A 15,643-nucleotide genomic window follows, 5' to 3' on the forward strand; every position below is an offset into this window, starting at 1 on the left:
TTTCCTCTTTTATGAGATTTTATTTCAATGAGTTTGAAAGCTTTCACTATTGCAAATAGTTCAGCATCAAAGACTTCATATTCAGAGCCTAGATTCCAGAAATCTGAGATAAAATTAATATTATCTTCAGTATAAGCAATGCCTGCGCCTAATCTATTCAAGTTCTCATTTTTTGAGCCATCTGAATAAACCAGAATAGAGTCTTTTATATTGATTGTAGAAATTCTCTTCAAATGCTGTTCATATTCTTTCTCTTTTGATAGTTCACTTATTTGTAAGTCTATAAGAGATTCAAGCTTTTCTCTCCAGGGAGATAACTTCTCATGATCAACTTTTTCAACATTTAAAGAAGAAAATTGATTTTTAATCAGAGAGCATAGTCTGTACAGTTGAGAAGGCATTTTCTTTGAAGAATTATTTTCATTTCAATCAAGAAATCTATTCCAATCCAGTTCATTTCCAGAGTTAATTGATGGAAATGAAGAAGAGACTCTTTCTCTGATTATATGATTTGAGCTCATCTTTACAACTCTCAGAGCATAGTTCATACAGGCCTTTTCAAATCTAATAGCAGGAGGAGGAATTGAAGCTTCAATTTCCATTGCTTTAATAGGAGATGATTTGAATGCTCCCAGAATTCTTCTCAAGGCTCTGTTTTGCAGACTTTGAAAGAGTTCAGTGAAATTCCCTTGATTATTCCACCAAACTTGAACTCCATAATCAGCTACTGATGTGATACAGGCTATATATAACTGTCTCATAGCCTGAAAGGATAGACCTCTCTCTGTATTTGATAGTCTGATTATGTTGTTCAATAGTCTTTCTGCCTTGACAGTTCTTTGTTAAATGTGATATTTAAAATTCAACTTGGAGTTTAACCATACTCCTAACCATTTGACATTTACACTGGGTTTAATCTCTCTATTTAAAAGAGTTAGAGATAGTTCTTTCTCATTGAGTCTAGGAAAGAAATGAATTAACTCAGTTTTATCCATATCAAATTGAATTTGATTGATATCTGCTCTAACAAAGATTTCCTTTGCAGCTTCTTCAATTACTTTCAAATTCTCTTTGATAGTTTTTGAGCTGTAGACTAGACCAATATCATCCACATAACTCAGAGATTGCACTATTCTCATATTTCTATTTTTGAATAGATATGCAGTGTATATTGCAAATAAAATGGGTGAGATTGGAGATCCCTGTGATACTCCTATTTTTATCTCAGTCTTGTCTTGTTTCATTCCATCAAAGAAGAGTTGTATAATTCTTTTAGACATAAAACAGTTAACCCATTTTATTAGAGAAAGTGGCAGTTTTAATATCTTCAATGTCTGAATTAACTTTGACTTTGAAACATGATCAAATGCTTCCTTTATATCAATAAAAACTGCAGTTGAGACCAGACCCTCATGCTTTGCTATTTGAATATCATGAACAACTGAGAGAACAGTGTCAATTGCAGAACACTGTTTTCTACCTCCCATTTATTCACTGAATAAAAGAGAATCATCTATAGAGCTTATAAAAGATAGTCGAGTAGCTATTATCTTTTCTAAAACCTTTCCTAAACAGTTCAATAGAGATATTACTCTATATGACTTAGGAATTGAAGTTTTTCTATTAGGTTTTGCAAGAATCACTCCAGTGGCTTCTCTCCAGCATTCAGGATGATATTCATTTTTCAAGAGATTGAAAAAGAGCTCAAAATATTCATTCTTTAAGTAGGAATATGTATTTTGAATAATCAAGTGATTAATTGAATCAGGACCTGCAGCAGTTTTAACAGAACTTGAGAAGATAGCTGACTCTAATTCATCTTGTGTAAGATCAGGCCATTCCCAGTCATTTTCATCAATGTAGTTGAGAAGTGATATATTCTCTTCCTCTGAATCTGAATCTGAGTCTGATGAGTTCTGAAAGAGAATTCTCATGAAAGCTTGACATTTTTCCTCAAAAGAGTTTGCTGTATATGATTCATTCTGAAACTCATATTCTAAGGCTGGAAGTTTTGCTACACTTCTTGTTTTAGTATAGTTAAAAGCTTTAAAAATTTCCTTCTCTTGTGCTTCTTCAAGAAATTTATTCCAGCAGTCTGTTTTAGCTCTTTTGATATCTGAAAAATATTCATTTCTGACAGCTTTGAACTCTTCATCAGATATTACATCATTTTTCCAATCTCTTCTAGCAGTAGCTAATTCTTTCCTTTTAGATGAGATATTCTCATTCCACCAAGGTTTTGAATACTCAGAAGATTTTCTTTTTGAAATATTATCTCTAACACTTGTTAGAATAATAGATGTAATAAGCTTCACTCTATTCTCAAGCATTTCATTTGAGATATCTTGACCAGAATTTCAATATAGCTCATTCTGTCTTTCAGATTTTAGCAGTTTTATGCTTTCTTCAACTGCTTTCCAATCAGCTTTTTCAAAGTTATACTGATTAGAGAGAAGAGGATTTTCACTCATTTGTTTTTCACTCAGTTCAATATCAAATTGAATAATCTCATGACCTGATCCTGATGTCTCATTTGAATTAATAAACCAGTTTACAAGTCTTCTTTCCATTAGATTTTGTGACATGAAGGTTAGATCTATAATAGACTTCTGTTTCATGCCTTTTCTAAAGAATGTTTGTTGATCAGACTTATTAACCAAATCTATTGAATGCTCAAAGGTTCATTCAATCAGATTATCAGCTCTCACTGCTCTCTTGTATTCTGAATTTCATCAGAGATGATGTGCATTGAAATCTCCTGCAATTATAGAGTTTCTTGATGGAGTTATGTTCAGAAATCCTCTATCAATTGTTCAGATATTGTTATTTTTCTTCAATGACTTTTCATTATAGATATTTATGAGCTGTATAGTATCAAACTCATTTTCTTTATCTATAATATCACCCACCAGAATATCAGGGTCAGACATGATATCAAATCTTAGATTAAATTGATATCTTGATCTCTTTCTTCCATAGATCACTACTCTTGACTTTATCTCAGACTTTTGAGGTAAAAAGCAGTAGTAGCTTGAATGAGAAATAACATATTTTTGCTCAGCATCAAAATTCGGCTTCTGAAGCAGTATAAAATCAACTTTTTGTTCAAATGCAATTTGAAGACAAGAATAAATACAATTTGAGTTTCTATTCACATTATTTTGAATAAATGTGATTTTTGAAGAGTTTTTAAACTTTTTTTGTTGTTTTTGTTGTATATTCATACTAAAAGAGAGTAGAGTAGAATCTAATCACTATCATCAGATAGTAGATTATAACTGTTCTGAAAAGTAGGAATCTCAACTGCTTGCATTATATCTAGTTTATCATCAGAGTCATTTCTCAATTCTCTAATCTTAACAGAAGTTTGAGGATTCAAGTTCTGTTTACATTTAGCTGGAGAGTTGGAGTTTGAAGACTTAGATAGTTGAGAGTTTCTTCTTTTTGAGCTTGCAGTTGTGAGTTTACTGGCTTGACTCTTCTCTTCAGTTCTAGATTGACTTTGAGCTTCATCTTTTCTCCAGTTCTTTTGAGTTCTAGGAGCAAACATACATTCTTTTGAGCTAGATGCATGTTTTTCTTTGCAATTAGAGCACTTAAGCAGAGTGTGTTGACAAATTTCATCTCTTTTTGAGCATGTTTCACATTTATGCTCACTAGTTTTGTGATCTCTGGCACAGAATGCACATTTTGAGTCTCTAAAACATGAGATTGCAAAGTGTCCATATCTTTGACAGTTTGAACACTGTGTTTGAGCTTTGAGATTCATCCTTGAGTCTTTGTATTCATGAACTCTCATTTTCAAACCTGCTACTCTTACTTCAGAGATCTTTGACTGTTCAAGTGTTTTTGTATATACTAGAACAGAGGCATTTCTCCTGCTTTGTCTGAACTCAATTGAATTTAGTCATACAGGCTCCTTTCTCAGTTGAATAGAGTTGTATTCTTTCAATTCATTTTTAAGAAGTAGCATTCCTTCTTCACAGTCAAAAATTTCAACTGGAATATCATGAAGAATGAATTTGTCTCACTTTTCATCTCTTTCAGATAGAATTGTTGTGTTTAACAAAGATTCTACTGCTGACTTCCAGAGATTCTCATTCTGAATAAGGAATTCAGCACTGAATTCAGGCATTGTAGTCAGAATGATGGAGTTTTCAAAGAATGATGGTTCAATTGAAGCTATAACTGGTTTTTGAACTTCAATATCAGTCATTAACTGAGAAAAGAACTGCTGATTAATCTCATTTCTGATTCTGAAAATGAGATTTGAGTTTAGCTTGTTTCTTTGCAGAATGTCCTGGTTTGAGACTTTGAGAATAAGTCTTCTATTTCTGAAGATTTGAAAGTTTTTCTCTTTTTGCATTTTCTTTTCCACTTTTCTATGAATAGAGGCATGAGCAGTATTCTTCTCAGTTTTCTCAGAATTTTGAGCAGGTTTTGAGACAGTAGGTTTAGAGACAGCAGGTTTAGAGACAGCAGATTCAGCTGCTTGAGCATATGTTTTCTTCTGATTCAAAGAAGGAGAAGAAGAAGAAGTAGAAAAGAAAGAAGAGCAAACTGAAGAGTCAGTGATTGTATTAGAAATTTTCAAAGTTTTTTGAACTGTGTTTGAAATTCCAAGTTTGAACTTGATCACTTCCTGTAGTTGTCTAGCCTGAGCATGAAGAATTAACAGAACTTCTTCATTCATCTCACTCAGACACTGCTTTCCAAGAATTTTACTTGCTTTTTCAAGTTCCTGTATTTCAAGAACTTGTTGTTTCTCTATCTCTTCTTTCTTTCTTCTCTTCAGAATTTCAATCTCAGGAATAGCATTTGAGAAAGCATCTTTTTCCACATCAACTGAGTGTACTTTTGAACTCATTGTTCTTACTCAATGAAAAGTTGGTCAGACTAATTCAATTGAGATATTTATTAAACTCTTTTGAATTGAAAAGTTGGTCAGACTGTTTCAATTAAGAGGTTTCTAAGTCTGTTTTCAATTGAAAAGTTGGTCAGACTATTTCAAAAGAAGAATTGCAGACTTTTGTGTATAAAACACCTGATTTTTTTCACACTAGTTCAGTAACTAGGTTAGATTTTTGAAGAGAATCTAATAAACTAAAATTGATTTTTAAGATAAATCAATAAAATCTTTACAATCTCTTTCTTGGGATACAGTGAGAAAAAGTATGATATCAATTGATAGTAAATCAGATGATATGACAGTTTTTGAGAGAAAAACTGACAAAAAATAAATCAATTTTTTGAAGAGAAATTGATTAAAACTATTCAATTTTATTCTAAATTATCCAATTCTCCTCACACAACAGGTGTGCAACTCAAATCAGTTAATAAAGAGTGTAAAAAAGAATTAAGTATTAATGAAAGCTCTTCAGCCACTGAAAAAGTAATTCTTACTTAAAAGAATATGAAATTATGACAGAAAACAACTCTGTTTTTAATTCTTTGTAAGAATATTGTGTAAAACCCAGAGAAAAACACCTTACTTTTTTAAGAGAAGTAAAAAACTATTTCTAAAATCTTTTTTTTGCATTAACTGCTGCAGAAGAATGAGATAGAAACTGCTAAGATATGCACTACTGTATACCCTCTATCAAGACTTTCCCTCTTCAGAGTCTTGATATTATAGAGAATATAAGTCTGTTTCTATATGATAATATAAATATTGTCAGCGGGATGTAGAGGAACTGGTTATTTATATCTCAAAATAGAAGACTTTGTCAATGATTATATCAATATAGAGTTAATTCTCAAATTCAATAGAAACCTAGTGTTGCTGTTCTCAATCCCTTGCAGAATCTATTGAATATTGAGGTATTAAAACTAGATTTAATATATCTCACTGTGCAGGGATCAAAGGCTCAGTCAGACCTTGGGGTATACTGATTTTATAGTTGTCGTGTCTGCCGATTATGTATTGAGTACAGTTGCTGAGGTATCTTTTTGTACTTTTCTGTCGGGGATGGGCCAGATTGAGAGGGGTGGTACGAGGGCGAGACTTGGCGTTGATGTTCAGATACACTGAAGACAGACCGCGGAGGTTGCACTTCAGAAGTGGCCGTTGGTTATGTGCTTGATATTATCGCCGAGGTATCTTTTTGTATTTTTCTGCCGGGGATGGGCCAGATTAGGAAGGGCGGTACAACGGTGGGACTTGGCGTTGGTGTTTTGGAACATCAAAGATGGACAGGGTTTTCGCGGAGGTCGCTCCTCAGATATCTCCACAACTACAGATCGGGGATCTTCCAAAATCGAGAAGATTGGTGCATATGGCTAGGTCTCTTCACCTTACAATTTGTATGGCACTTTGGCCCGGGGTTGTGGTGTGGTAGGGGAGAACGGGGGATACTCCCACACAGGAGTTTTGAACAACGTCCGGTTCACGTTTGGCTGGATAACTCCACCACCACACAGGGTATGCGGTCGGCGATGGGGTCAGAATGCTCGTATGATCGAGGGCTTTTCGATGGATCTATCGGCGGGTTCTTATTCGAAAAATCGAGCGAGTTCGTGGTGGAGCGGTCGTCTCAGTATTTTGAATTGAAGAGTCTGAACAGCTATCTCATATGTTGAACTTCACTGTGTTCTAACATTCTGTATCATATTCAGTGATGTGACTGATTTATTTATTTGTTGAATATCATGAAATTGTTGTTATTGTTTAGAAGAGATACAAATCACATTAGCAATGTTTCAAATCTATGATATTTAAATTATTAGTCAATCTATTCAAAATTAATAGTAGTGTTACTAAAAAGTGTTATCAAAAAGCAATATTAAAAAGTGTTATCAAAAAACATTATGTTTTATAAAATGAATACAAAAGTTACTTGAGTAATCACTTTCATCTCATTCTCATCTCAAGAACCAGTCATCTCATTATTCTTCATCTTGATGTTAAGATTCTTTATCAGTGTTTATATCACAAGTTGAATCACATGAGCAATGCAGAGAATATGACCTTGTTTATTATTTCAGAAATGCAAAGTCAATTTTTGCTTCAAGCTCTTCATCATAGTATAGTTATTCACAGCATTGTCAGTTGTAATTATAAGAAGACTGAGACTAATATCTCAATAGTCATTTTTAATCACAGTTATTAATATCTCTGTCATATAATTCTCAGTATGACTACTGATCAATGATTCAAATTCAATTAATATCTCTTAATAAGTTCAGTTCTCATCAATGTAATAATATATAACTCTCATAAATGTAAGATTATTTGTACTAGTTCATGCATTCACTGTGAGAGACACTCTTCAATGATTCTTCAACTCTGATTCTAGATATTGTATATTGACTTTGTAGTGTATCTCAAGATTGAACTGAAGACAGAATCAATGTGAAATATGAAGATTTAAATTAAGCATTTGAAGAAGTGTTCAGAATTCAGAGTTTTCAATTGATTGAAGAGAAAGATTCAGAGATATACATATATGAAGTAATTATTCACAGAAGTTATCAGATGAGAGTTATGAAATCAGAGTACTAATACAGAGTTGTTTTCACATAATTTTCTTCAAATTAGAAAGTTAGTATTATCAAAAATTGTTATCTGATAGAGTAACTTATCAGCTCAGTAGTAATTTTCTGATTATTTTTCTTTTATTGTCTGCATTCTGATGACTTCAGATGTCAGAAAATTTCTTCAGAGTTATGATCAGTTCATGATGAATGTTTCTGAATGAAGTTGCAGTGATTGTAGCAGAGAGATAACTCTTCAGTAATCTGCAATACAACCTGTTAATAATTATTTCATAGTTCATCTTGATATTTGTGTTAAGTTTTTCATAAATTTCATGACCTGAAATCAGATATGAAGAATGAAGTGATCATTCATTATGATTGAAAGAGAGTATTCTGTGTTGAATTGTAAACAACATAGACTTTGTAATTCATAGTGATTTCTTAAAGAGTTTGTGAATCTTTAATAGAAGTAAAAGAAGTGAATTCAGAAGATATAATAATAATTTAAGAAAGATGATAATTTATTTTTAATAACTGATCACTGATGTGTGTAAGAAGAATTAATATAAGAGAAAATAATCTTGTTTCTTAGCTTAGTTATAATTTTAGTACTAACTCAGATTGAATATTATCAATGTATAAAAGTAAATAAACAATCTTGATTAATCTCTGTTATATTTCTTGAAATATATTAATATTGTGAAAGAGAGCATTACTAAATTATGTTATCAGATGATATCATTAAAAATATATTAATATTGTGAATATCAATGTTGAAAAAATGTTGATACTTATACATTATAGTGATTTGTGAATCATGATAGTTAAATATATATATATATATATATATTATTCCTGACTTGATTACAACTTGTACAATAATTTTTAAAAACTCAAAATTAATTTTAATTATTAATAATTATGAACTTACAACTAAACTAACTAATATAAAAAGAAAAAAACTTTTTCTACTCATCATCTTTCTTCTCTTTCTTATTCTTCTTATCATTCTTTACAATTCACTTCTCATTCTTCTTCTTCTTCTTCTTCTTCTTATCTGAGATGATAATCATCTCAAAATCTCTCTTCACTATTTTCTCAGAGAAGAGTTTCTGCTGCTCTCTCTCAGCCAGGTCAACCTGTGTCTCAAAATCCTGCATTTCCTGGTCTGCTGCCTTGGGTTCTATCTCAGTGATAAGCAGATTGACATGCTTAGAGAGCAGAACTGTCTTCTTAATATTCTGAATCATGAAGTGCATTTGAGACCTGAATAAGGCCTTAATTCCCTTCTCCTCTGCCAGCTCCTGCTAATCAATTAGAGAATAGAAGTGTTATCAAAAATTGTTATCTCTCAATAAATAAAAAACTTATCAGTTTTAACTTCTTTATCTCTTACTTTAATACTCTCTCAATCTTCTTCTACTGTTACTTATTTATAGTAACACTCTTCTTCTCTCTCTCTCTCTTTATCTTAGTCTCAAATCATTCTCAGAACTTCTTTTGATTTCATCACTACTGTATAAGACTCTTCACTGTCTTCTTCTTCAATCTCTCACAGACAGCATCATCTGCATTATTTCTATACTTAGTTCAGTCTAAATCTATTAGAAGTGTTACTTAAAATTGTTCTCATTCTGCTTTCTTACAGAGTCTCTTCAAGGCATTATAATATGTCTTATAATCTGTCTTCTCTTGCTTAAATGTCTTCTTCTTCTCTTTCTTCAATCTGTAACAGTGCTCACACGCCTTGATGGTTCACAGAACTGCAGAATATTTGAAGAGAAATAACATGATTAATTTCAGTGAGTGTTGAAGAGAGATGAAGGCAGAAGAGGTAGTCAGAAATAATATGATAATAATAATAATAATGATGATAATAATGATGATAATGATAATAATAATGATGATGATAATAGTGATGATAATAATGATGATGATAATGATAATGATGATGATGATAATGATGATAATAAAAGAGAAAGTGCATTGAAATATATTACTAACTTATCAAATATAAAGAGACTCAAAGAAAATATTAACAGCTTTCAGTGATGTATAGAAATAGCTACAGTGTTGCATAGTAATATCATCTTCATTTAATACATGCACTGTTGATATTCTTTGTATACAGTTATTATATAATCTGTATCAGAGATACATGCAGAAAACAGATCTTTATTACTAGAATAAATGATTGCAGCAATTCTCTGTTCTTATATTATAAAGATAAGTTATTCTTATTTCTTTCTTCTCTCTTTTCTCTTCTTCAATCAATCACTAATTTCAAGCTGATATGAAAACTATTAAAACACTCTCAGAAATCCTCAAATTGAAGAGTATAGACTAATCAAATTTTAAATACAGAAGAAATCAAATTATCTTCTATAGATTTAATTACTCATCTCTTCTCAAATAAAACAGCAGTCACATCTCTCTCTCCCTCTTAATTAAATGAAACATGGCCTGTGAAAAGTGAGTATCACATTAGGTCATAATAATCAACACAGCCTCAGTATGCAGGACTGTATATACACAGTGTGTGCTGAACTGAGAGACTGTGTGAGTTATAAATTAGCAGCAGCATCTCAGAGAGAGTCATGCAGTGTGAGAAAGCTGCAACTCTCAGTCACATGTGCAGAGAGTGAATTACTGTAGTAAGTGTATATGCATTAAAGTAATGCTTTTTAATAATACTCAGTCTCTGATATGATGAAAATAGAGTCTCTCTGTGAGATCTGTTTCTATCAGAAGTCAGAGAATCTTATATTTCTCAAGATCATCTTCACACACCTTGTTCATGAAATTGATGAGAGAAATCATCAATTTCAGCACTCTGCTCTTAATATTATTCAAGTGACAGCAGAGTTCACCCTGATCACACTTTTTAAGTGTATATTTTCTAATTATTCACATTTATATAGATATATACTGATTATTTGTTAGATAATATTAAGATAATGACTCATCACAGCTGTGTTACTCTTACTATGAGAGATACACAGTTAATAATGAACATTATAAAGACTCTGAGAAGTGAGTATTTTAAGAATACTGTGACTCTGTAATCTTGATTTTTTTTTATTTTTGTTTTTTATTTTTTTCTTTTTCTTTTCTTTTTTTTTTTAATTTTTCTTTCTCTTTCTGTCTTTTTCTTTCTCTTCTTTTTTTCTTTCTCTTTTTTTTTTTTTTTTTTTTTTTGTTGTGATTTTTTCTTGTTGTTTTATTTTTTGTTTTTTTATTATTTTTTATATTTTACATTTTTTTTTTAATTAAAATGATATTGATTATAATCTGTATTTAGAAAAGTAATGATATTTGATAATACTCTCTATTGAATTTTCAACAAATGAGTACTATGTTATGATATTATGTAAGTGAGAAATGATTTTATGATCTTATTTAATACTATTTTCAATAATGAAATCAGAATGAAAATATGACTAAGAATTCAAATATATTCTTTATCTGAGACTAGATTTTTATTTGAAAAGTGAATCTGAAATCTTTAATATTTGAAATAATGGGATTTGAGATCAATGTGATGAACACAAACTATAATCAGAAGTAATGCTTTTAAGCAATGTGATAACTGTAAAGTTTGGTCCTGGTCTCAGACACGGTCACACGGTCAGTCTAAGAATATATCACTTCTTAACTATATTGATGAAAATGACTGAGAATGGCCTGATCTTACTCAAGATGAATTAGAGTCAGCTATTTTCTCAAGTTCAGTTAAGACTGCTGCAGAGCCTGATTTAATTAATCACTTGATTATTCAAAATACATACTTCTACTTAAAGAATGAATATTTTGAGCTCTTTTTTAATCTCTTGAAAAATGAATATTATTCTGAATGCTGAAGAGAAGTCACTGAAGTGATTCTTGCAAAGCCTAATAGAAAAACTTCAATTTCTAAGTTATATAGAGTAATATCTCTATTAAACTATCTAGAAAAGATTTTAGAAAAGATAATAGCTACTCAACTATCTTTTATAAGCTCTGTCAGTAATTCTCTTTTATTCAGTGAATAAATGAGAGATAGAAAACAGTGATCTGCAATTGACACTGTTCTCTCAGTTGTTCATGATATTCAAATAGCAAAGCATGAAGATCTGGTCTCAACTGCAGTTTTTATTAATATAAAAGAAGCATTTGATCATGTTTCAAAGTCAAAGCTAATTCAGATATTGAAGATGTTAAAACTGTCACTTTCTCTAATAAAATGAGTTAACTGTTTTATATCTAAAAGAATTATACAACTTTTCTTTGATGAAATGAAACAAGACAAGACTGAGATAAAAATAGAAGTATCATAAGAATCTTTAATCTCACTTATTTTATTTACAATATACACTGCATATCTATTCAAGAATAGAAATATGAGAATAGTGAGATCTCTGAGTTATGTGAATGATATTGATCTAGTCTACAGCTTAAAAACTATCAAAGAGAATTTGAAAGTGATTGAAGAAGCTGCAAAGGAAATCTTTGCTAGAGCAGATATCAATCAAATTCAATTTGATATGAATAAAACTGAGTTAATTCATTTCTTTTCTAGATTCAATGAGAAAGAACTGTCTCTATCTCTTTTAAATAGAGAGATTAAACCCAGTGTAAATATCAAATGATTAGAAGTATGATTAAACTCCAAGTTGAACTTTAAATATCACATTCAACAAAGAACTGTCAAGGCAGAAAGACTATTAAACAACATAATCAGACTATCAAATACAGAGAGAGGTCTATTCTTCCAGGCTATGAGACAGTTATATATAGCCTGTATTACATCAGTAGCTGATTATGAAGTTCAAGTTTGATAAAATAATCAAGAGAATTTCACTGAACTCTTTCAAAGTCTGTAAAACAGAGTCTTGAGAAGAATTCTGAGAGCATTCAAATCATCTTCTATTAAAGCAATGAAAATTGAAGCTTCAATTCCTTCTTCTGCTATTAGATTTGAAAAGACCTGTATGAACTATGCTCTGAGAGTTATAAAGATGAGCTTAAATCATATAATCAGAGAAAGAGTCTCATCTTCATTTTTATCAATTAACTCTGGAAATGAACTGAATTGGAATAGATTTCTTGATTGAAATGAAAATGATTCTTCAAAGAAAATGTCTTCTCAACTTTACAGACTATGCTCTCTGATTAAAAATCAATTTTCTTCTTTAAATATTGAAAAAGTGAATCATGAGAAGTTATCTTTCTGAAGAGAAAAGCTTGAATCTCTTATAGACTTACAAATAAGTGAACTATCAAAAGAGAAAGAATATGAACAGTATTTAAAGAGAATTTCTACAATCAATATAAAAGACTCTATTCTGATTTATTCAGATGACTCAAAGAATGAGAATCTGAATAGATTAGATGCAGACATTGCTTATACTGAAGATAATATTAATTTTATCTCAGATTTCTGAAATCTAGACTGTGAATCTGAAGTCTTTAATGCTGAACTATTTGCAATAGTGAAAGCTTTCAAACTCATAGAAATAAAATCTCATAAAAGAGGAAATAGTTTGAAAGAGACATGAATATTCTCTGATAGTCAAGCTGCTTTAAAAAGACTTAGAAATAGTCAGATTCATAATGATCAAATGAATCTTGAACTGATCTTAAACTCTGTTTTGAAAATTCAAAAGAGAAGAATATCAAAGCTGATAATTCATTTACACTGAGTTCCTACTCATATGAATATTCATGATAATGAATTGGCTGCTTCAGCTGCAGAAAAGAGTGCAGAATTAAGCAGATCTATTCAAAAAGTTATGTTCTGATCTTTTATAAAGAGAAAAATAAAAGAATCTTGTTTAGACAAGTGAAATGAAAGCTGGCAGAAACAAAAGAAGAGTATACATTATTCAAGATTTGAAACAAAACTCAAGTGAAAATCTTGTTCAATTAAATGTAAAAAGAAAATATTCTCATCTATAATACAGCTGAAACTAGAACATGACTATTTCAAATCTTATATATAAAGATTTGATGATAGATTTGACTCAATAGAATGCTCATTCTGCAATGTAAATGAGAATTCTGAGCATATTGTAATGCACTGTGCATTATACAATAGTCTCAGAGTCAGATTGAAAGAGAAGTATGATTTAAATCAATTAAATATGAGATTCTTATTCTCAACTGAGACAGGAATTAAATATTTAATAGACTTTCTATCAGAAACTCAAGCAGCTACAAGAAAATGGCTAAATTCAGAATTATCTGAATATGAAGAGAAGAAAATCAATCAGATATAGTCTGTTAAAACAGTTATATACTATCTTTTAATAATTTGTTTTATTACAGTCTTTCTTTACTTTATCTTTTTCTTTCAATTTCTTTCTATCTATCTATTTAATGTGTCTATCTTTAAGACTGTGTTCTCTTTTCCTTTGTCATGATATTATCAAATGATTTCAAAGTATCAGAAGATGTTAAAACACTGTAATTTATAAACAGTTTTTGTATTCTGAGCTGAAATTTTCTGATTTTGCATATCTGAAATTGATGAATGTATAATAGTTAACTTTACAGATATAGAAAAAACCCTGAGAACTAAAAGTTCTCAGGTAGATGTCATAGTCTCTGACTGTATACATCTATAATTGAAGAAAAAAAAAAAAAAAAAAAAAAAAAAAAAAAAAAAAAAAAGAGAGAGATAAAGACAGAAGAGACAGTCAGAAATGATATAATAATAATAATAATAATGATAATAGTAATGATAATAATGATGATAATAATAATAATAATAATAATGATAATAATAGTAATAATAATAATAATGATAATAATAATGATAATAATAATGATAATGATAATAATAAAAGAGAGAGTGTATTAAAATATATTACTAACTTATTAAATATAAAGAGATAAAGAAAATATTAACAGCTTTTAGAGATATACAGAAACAGCTACAGTATTATATAGTAACATCATCTTTATTCAATATATACAGTGTTGATATTCTTTGTATACAGTTATTATATAATCTATATCAGAAATACATACAGAAAATAGATCTTTATTACTAGAAAGAATAATTGCAGTGATTCTCTATTTTTATATTATAAAGATAAGTTATTCTTATTTCTTTCTTCTCTCTTTTCTCTTCTTCTTCAACTCATCACTAAGTTCAAGCTAATATAAAAACTATTAAAACACTCTTAGAAACTCTTAAATTAAAGAGTATAGACTAATCAAATTTTAAATATAGAAGAATTAAATTATATTCAATATTACTAATTATTCATTCTCTCTTAATAAAATCACAGTTATGTCTTTTCTCTCTCTCTCAAATGAAACATGATCTATGAAAAGTGAGTATTATATCAGACTATAATAATTAACACAGTCTCAGCATGCAAAGCTGTATACACATAGTATGTACTGAACTGAGAGACTGTATAAGTTATAAACTAGTATCAGCATCTCAGAGAGAGCTGTGTGATATAAGAAAGTTATAACTCTCAGTTATATATATAGAGAGTGAATTATCACAGTAAGTATATATATATTATATAAAAGTAATGCTTTTTAATAACACTTAGTCTCTGATATTATGAAAATAGAGTCTCTTCATGAGATCTGTTTTTATTAGAAGTCAGAAAATCTTATATTTCTTAAAATTATCTTTATATATCTTATCTGTGAAATTGATGAGAAGAATTATTAATTTCAGTATTCTATTCTTAATATTATTTAAGTAGCAGCAGAGTTCATTCTGATTATACTTTTTAAGTGTATATTTTCTAAATATTCATATTTATACAGATATATACTGATTATTTATTAAATAATATTAAGATAATAACTTATTATAACTATATTATTCTTACTGTAAGAGATACACAGTTAATAATAAATATTATAAAAACTCTGAGAAGTGAGTATTTTAGAGATACTACAGCTCTGTGATCTTGATTTTCTTTATTTTTATTTTTTATTTTTTTATTTTTCTTTTATTTTTTTTTCTTTCTCTTTTTTATTTTTTTTCATTCTGATTTTTTCTTATTTTTGTTTGATTTTTTGATTTTTGATTTTTTTTTATATTTTTTATTTTTTTTATAATTAAAATAATATGAATTATAATTTATATTCAGAAAAGTAATAATTATTATTATTATTATTATTCTTCAATTATAGATGTATGCAGTCAGAGACTATG

At 29.5% G+C, this 15,643-nt stretch overlaps 3 protein-coding genes across 3 annotated transcripts; 1 reads left to right on the forward strand and 2 right to left on the reverse strand.

Moving 5' to 3' along the window:
* Positions 1-4,027: 4,027 nt before the first annotated feature.
* On the reverse strand, positions 4,028-4,867 carry BDCG_18005 (uncharacterized protein; the record flags this gene model as incomplete). The annotated part of the gene is made up of 1 exon (XM_045427039.1): positions 4,028-4,867. The coding sequence occupies one exon, from the start codon at positions 4,865-4,867 to the stop codon at positions 4,028-4,030; it is 840 nt and encodes a 279-aa protein (XP_045282974.1).
* A 1,256-nt stretch (positions 4,868-6,123) lies between these two features.
* BDCG_18006 (uncharacterized protein) lies at positions 6,124-6,579 on the forward strand (the record flags this gene model as incomplete). The annotated part of the gene is made up of 1 exon (XM_045427040.1): positions 6,124-6,579. The coding sequence occupies one exon, from the start codon at positions 6,124-6,126 to the stop codon at positions 6,577-6,579; it is 456 nt and encodes a 151-aa protein (XP_045282975.1).
* A 1,916-nt stretch (positions 6,580-8,495) lies between these two features.
* Positions 8,496-8,735, reverse strand: BDCG_09517 (uncharacterized protein; the record flags this gene model as incomplete). The annotated part of the gene is made up of 1 exon (XM_045425310.1): positions 8,496-8,735. The coding sequence occupies one exon, from the start codon at positions 8,733-8,735 to the stop codon at positions 8,496-8,498; it is 240 nt and encodes a 79-aa protein (XP_045273837.1).
* Between the last annotated feature and the right edge of the window lie 6,908 nt (positions 8,736-15,643).

This window comes from Blastomyces dermatitidis (assembly GCF_000003525.1).
Source record: "Blastomyces dermatitidis ER-3 genomic scaffold supercont1.16, whole genome shotgun sequence".
Taxonomy (NCBI): domain Eukaryota; kingdom Fungi; phylum Ascomycota; class Eurotiomycetes; order Onygenales; family Ajellomycetaceae; genus Blastomyces; species Blastomyces dermatitidis.